This window comes from Lipotes vexillifer, unplaced genomic scaffold (genome assembly GCF_000442215.2).
Source record: "Lipotes vexillifer unplaced genomic scaffold, Lipotes_vexillifer_v1.1 scaffold263, whole genome shotgun sequence".
In the NCBI taxonomy this organism is placed as follows: Eukaryota; Metazoa; Chordata; class Mammalia; order Artiodactyla; family Lipotidae; genus Lipotes; species Lipotes vexillifer.
The window spans coordinates 3,070,651-3,076,650 of record NW_006796752.1 but is presented as its reverse complement, the minus strand read 5'-3'; the positions used below and the strand labels follow the sequence as shown (position 1 = coordinate 3,076,650).

General features: G+C 43.3%; 1 protein-coding gene across 2 annotated transcripts in view; it reads left to right on the top strand.

The window, feature by feature from the left end:
• Window positions 1-693: 693 nt before the first annotated feature.
• Window positions 694-6,000, top strand: part of PARL (presenilin associated rhomboid like) — a 54,377-nt gene continuing 49,070 nt past the window's right edge. For both annotated transcript variants that reach the window (XM_007468932.1, XM_007468931.1), the window contains exon 1: window positions 694-818. In XM_007468932.1, the coding sequence (XP_007468994.1) occupies window positions 694-818 (125 nt within the window). The remainder of the gene's footprint in view (window positions 819-6,000) is intronic.

Genomic DNA, 6,000 nt, shown 5'->3' with positions numbered 1-6,000 from the left:
CGCAAAAAAAAAAAAAAAAGAAAGAAAAGAAAAAAAGAAACTGCGGATGTTTCAGTATGACTGCAGCTAGGGTCAGAGGGAGGGATGGAGTGGCAGGAAATAAAGCTGACGGGTAGGCAAGAGCTGACCATGAAGTTTGAATTTTATCTAGAATCTAGATTTTCATGTCACGCTTGGACTTTTTGTTAAAGGCACATCCTCTTCAGCGTATCATAACGTGAAATGGTGGGCAGAAAAAAGAGTAGTAATTTAAGAAAACTTGGGCTGCAACATTGGTTCCTCCACTCACTTCTCTCTGGGCCTCAGAACCACGGTAAAAAACAAAAAAGCAGTAATAACATCTATCTTAGGAGTTTTGCGAGGATTAAATGCAGTAACTTAGGTAAAAGTACATGGCATCATTCAATAAATTCGTTTTTCCCCCTCTTTTCCCTGTGGGTCAGTAGGGTGGAAGCCTGGCCGCTTTCGCACGCCCCTCCCAGGTCCAGGCTGGACACTGCCGGGAGAACTGCTGCCGACCAGACTGCTGCCGACCGGCGGGTCCCTCTCCCTCAGGTTGGTCCGGCCTGGGATCGGCCGCACGGGGGCGCGCTAGGCTGCCCCTCGGCACTCTGTGGTTCTTCCTTTCGCCCCGGAAGTGGTTCCGGGCCGGGTTTGGTAAGGTCGGGCCATGGTGGGGCAGAGGTTGGGAAGATGGCGTGGCGAGGCTTGGCGCAGAGAGGCTGGGGCTGTGGTCAGGCGTGGGCTCCGCCAACGGGCGGCCGCAGCTGCGAGGAGCTCACTGCGGCCCTGGGTCAGCCGCGGCTGCTCGGGCGCAGGTAATGGTCGCGTCTCGGGGCTTCTCGTTTCTCGTGCCCTCGGCTCAGGCAGCGCATCCTGAGGGGCGGAGGCCGTGCGGTTCTCTTATGCTGCCCCGGCTCACCCTCTCTCTTCACCAGCCCCTCCTCTCTCCCTCCCCCTTTACCCCTCGCCTGCGTCCAGTCCTCGCCTCTCGCCGCGCCACCCTGCCCGGGTGCACAGTGACCACCCCCGGCCCAACTCTCCGTGACCCCGCGGTGGCCCCTTTCCCATCCGGAGGGACGTGTCGGGAAGGAGAAGTAATCTGTGAGGGCTGATTGCGCACCACGCCTCATAATCCTGTGAGCAAGTAAAGAGTTAACACAGCTGGCAGCAGGGCTGAGATTTTATTCTGTCAGTCTTTATAAAACCTTTGTTTTACTACAAATTACCTTTATCGTTTAGAGAACTCTAAGGGAAGACGGAGTCAGGAGGGCATCACTTTGCCTCTTGCAGAGTTGTAGGAGAGGCTTTTCTGTTAAAGAAATTGGGAAGTGGAGTATTTGGTTTCTAGATGACTTGGGAAGAAAAGTCAATTTTTCCCGAGTAGAAGCTGTATGAAGAGTACGGTCTATCAGTATTTGCTGCTTTTGCATTAGAGTAATTCAACTCTAAATTGAGAGAAGAGAGAAATCCCTGAACTAATATTCTGATGTGTATTTGGCTCTGAAATTTCTTCCTGTTCTTTAACAGAATTTCAGCTCTGCCAGTTTCTGACTTGGTTAGATGTGTGCCTGGAATCCACCTGACTGATAGTAGCAAGGAACATGAAGTGTTTATCAACATGGGGATTAGCCAGTGGGAAATAATTGAGGCTCCAATATGGTGGAGCCATCCTTAATTTTAAAATCACCTGGAGTGTTTTTAGACTGTATTTCCCAGGCCCTATCCCAGTCCTTCCTGTCATCTTGCCCGGTGCTGGGGGGCAGGGAGTGAAAGAACCTGCAGTTCTAAACAAGCACTGCATGTGTGTAGGATCAGAGATTTGTGGAAAACTGGCTTCTATTGTACCTTAACTTCATGGTAACACTGGAACATGGAGCCTCAGGCACTGAGGAGATGGAGAATGAGGTCAGGTGGAGGTGGTGGTTGATTTCAGTGGTCCTGATTCCATTTCCACTTTACTCCAAATCCCAATCGAAATTGCATGGTTTGAGGGGGAGGAAAAGTGAATACAGTTATTAGGAAGCAACAGGTGTTAAATATCCAAGATATGTGTTAGGAAGGGAAAGGAAAAGAACTAACTTGGTTAATGAGGCCATTTAAAAAAAAATCATGTGATGTTGAAGATAAGCATCACAGTTTTTTAGTTTGTCATTTATATACAGAGTTTGAAATTGACAATTTTGTGGTGACACTGAAAAATGTGCATTACAAGAGATTGTAGGTAAGCCTGAAATATAATAGAATATATGTCTACTTTCCTTTAGAAAGCATGAGTTTCCTTGTATATAACTTAATTAGGTCTGCTTTCACTTCTGGTGGTTCTAAAATTAGTATGTGGAGGAATGAAGTCATGGATATGGTTAAAAAGCAGAGGTCTGAGCTCAGCCCTTGTGATTTTGATGTGATGGGCCTGAAGTGTGGCTGAGAATTTGCATTTTTTTCTTCTTACAAGAACTACAGGTGGTGATATTCCTCAAAATTTCTGCAAACAATAGCAGGCCCAAGGCAGCCCACCAGCCAAGAATGGTTTCTATGTCTTTAAAGGGTTGCAAAACGAAACACTATGCCGCAGAGTTTTAAATTGTTCTTCACAAAGACTAAAATGTTTATTGTCTGGCTCTTTACAGAAAGAAGAGACTATTTCACTTAGGGTTTTCAGAAACTTGTACCATGATCAAACTGTTGGCAGCACTGCTGAAAAATGGTTTAGGTCTGAAAGAAGCCTGCATAATTTGTCAGTTGTATAGAACTAGCTAAGAGAAGAAAATAGTTGATTGTAGCACTTAACACGGAGCTTAAATCTTTTAGATTAGGATAACAATCTTAAGATATATTTAGGTTAAATACCTGACAAATTAGTAAATCAGGTATATTCAATTATTTTCCCCGTTTAATTCACCATGTATTAACTCAAGATGAGTTTTAAGAAAATAATTGTGGCATGCAAGAGTTTATGCCTCTTCCCCTAAATACAACTATTTTCTTTTAAGTGGGATGAGTCTGTTTTGTGTGTGCTTGGACACGTCTTGTCTCCATTTGCACAATAGGCCACTTCTATTCAGTTTATTCACACAAATCTATAGTAACATAGACATTAGTGCTGACTTGTACGATATCTAAGTGGCATTGTCTTTATCCTCACACTGTTGAAAACAATTCACTAGACTGTGTTATCTCACTCACCACTAAGGCAACAGATATATAGACATGACTTTTCTATTTAAAAGTTACGGGATGATATTAAAAAATGGAACCATAACAATTGTGTGGTTAGTGGTAACTCAAGCATTCATAAGATCTTCCCACTTTGAGCACGTTACATTGCTTTCACAAATCACTAGTTATTGGCAGAAGGACCAAAGCACAGAGCAAAAAGGCAGGCTTGTCCTCATGAGTTGGTATATACCTCTTGTGACTCTTTCCTCCCATCCCACCCCCATGCATTTTATTGTGTTGCTTCCTTTGTTTTCCAGACTTATTTCAGGTCATTTATTTTTCCATATTACCTACCCATATGAATGGTTAGAGCTTAAGAACCTAGGCCTTTAAATATGATATAAAACATTTGCAATTGGAGACATTTATTACACTTTTCCTGGTTGGTTTTACTTTTAAGAAATGTAAAACAAAAGCTCACTAAGGACAGAGAACGTACCTTGTCATATAATGTGTGATGAAGTACTTATTACATCTAAAAGCATCCTTGTACCAACAGAAAACCCAGCTCTAACTGACCTTAATAATTCGGGGAATTTATTGGTTTATACCGTTAAAAAGTCCAGAGGTGAGCCTGGCTTCTGGTGAGGCAAGATCCAGTGTTTCAGATTGTCACCAGGACTCCATTTTCCTCCATGGCTTGGCTCTGCTTCCTAAACGTTGGCTTTATGATCTCAGTATGCTATCTCCTTGTTGTAAGATGGCTGTCAGCAGCTCTTGGGGCTATATACGTGTAGGTTCAAGTCCAGCAGAAAAGATTCTCTTCCCCAGTATTACAAACAAAATCTTGAAATTTGAATTTCACTGAACTGGATTGGCCTAACTTGGGAGGCATGTTCATCTTTGAATTCCTTAAAGTTGCCAGGGATGTGGGACGTGTAGGTTCGCTTAAGCCAGTCAGGAGCTTGGTGTGCCTCCCCAAACCAAGTGGCTGGAAATTCCAGGGTACCCTTAGGTGCGGATGCTAGGATTGAGCCAAAAAAGCTCACTGTCAGTCCTAGTGAAACTTTTGTATTGGAATACTTTGGTTACAAATCCTAATTTTAAAATTCTAGTCAGATAGGATTAACCTGTAGATAACCATTGTAATTTAAGTAGAAATGTTGTTGGAAGGATGAGGGATTAGATTCTAGCTCCTGCTATTCAAAGTGGTTCATGAATGAGCAGTTCAGGACAGGGTTTGCCAAACATTTTGTAAATGGCTCGATAGAAAATAGGGCCACATAGGTCACTGTCAGATATTCTTTTCCTTTTAAACAACTCTTTTAAGCAGTAATAAATGAGACAACTGAGGAAGCTGCTACCAGATCAGGATCTGCTAACCAAAGTAAGAACTATGCTGTCTCCACCATTATTTTCACTAGCAGAAGTCATGCCTCGTGTGCTGCCTCTCACTCAACTCAGTTCTGAATTCAGGTGTTGTGCTGATGTATCTGATTAGCAGGCCCTGATCACATCTTGAATCCTAACCAGAAGGATACCTGGGAAATAGTTTTTAGCTTTCCAGTCCCTGCAGCATGTGAATGTACCATAGGTGAAAGGAATAGGTGTTCAGTGAGCCAAGTCATAGTACTTAGTTCTATCCAACAAGTTCTGTATGTCCAACTCTAATTCCCAGTGTATGTACTCCTAACATGTATTTTGCGTTTGAACTGCATCTGGGGCCAATTTGTTCTTGGAGTCCTCAGTCCCACACTTAACTTCTGTTGAGATTCTCAAGGTAAATATTATTCTAGGCAAAAGGTCTGGCTTTGCGTCAAATCCAGATTCCCAACCTGGTGTATTTGTATTCCTTTTCAAGCATTGTGCTTCAGAATTGTAAATGAGTTGATGAGCTGTAGAAGAACTGATTGAGTACATATCCTGGAGTATTAAGCTGTTGGAGATATAAAGAAATCTCATCCTTCATATTTCTTGGTCCAAAAAGAAAAAAATGAGGCCTACTGGTTAGGATTCTGGGTTCTCACTGCCGTGACCCAGGTTCAATCTTGGTTGGGGAGCTGAGATCTTGTAAGCCACGAGACGTGGCCAAAAAAAAAAAAAAAAGAATACCAGAAACCAACAACATTGGGTTACAATTTTTTTTAACTTATTTATTTATTTTTGGCTGCATTGGGTCTTCGTTGCTGTGCACAGGCTTTCTCTAGTTGCAGCAAGCGGGGGCTGCTTCATGGCGGTGTACGGGCTTCTCACTGCGGTGGCTTCTCTTGTTGTGGAGCATGGGCTCTGGGCACATGGCCTTCACTAGTTGTGGCTCGCGGGCTCAGTAGTTGTGGCTCCCTGGCTCTAGAGCGCAGGCTCAGTAGTTGTGGCACATGGGCTTAGTTGCTCCATGGCATGTGAGATCTTTCCGGACCAGGGCTCGAACCCGTGTCCCCCTGCATTGGCAGATGGAATTTTAACCACTGCTGCCACCAGGGAGGCCCTGGGTTACAATTTGTAACCATTTCCAGGGAAACATTTAAAGGAAACATAGTCCTGTTACTTTATGTCACATCTTTGGGGTTTTTGGCCCAAAGTGGTGTTACTTGTAATTTATTTAGTAGACCTAGCTCTAAATTACTTTGGAATATTTAATAAAAATCAAATCCAATTGCAAAGGATTAACATCTGCCACTTTTAAAGCTGTTATCAGTTAGGAATGCATTTGGCTGTAAGTTAATTGTTGCTTAAAGAAACGAGAGGAATATTTAGCATAAAATGATTGGAGGTAGGTGGCTATTGTTTTTCCTCAGTGGCCCCAAAAAATGTTAAGGTTAGTTTCTGAAGCCCTTGGCCTTT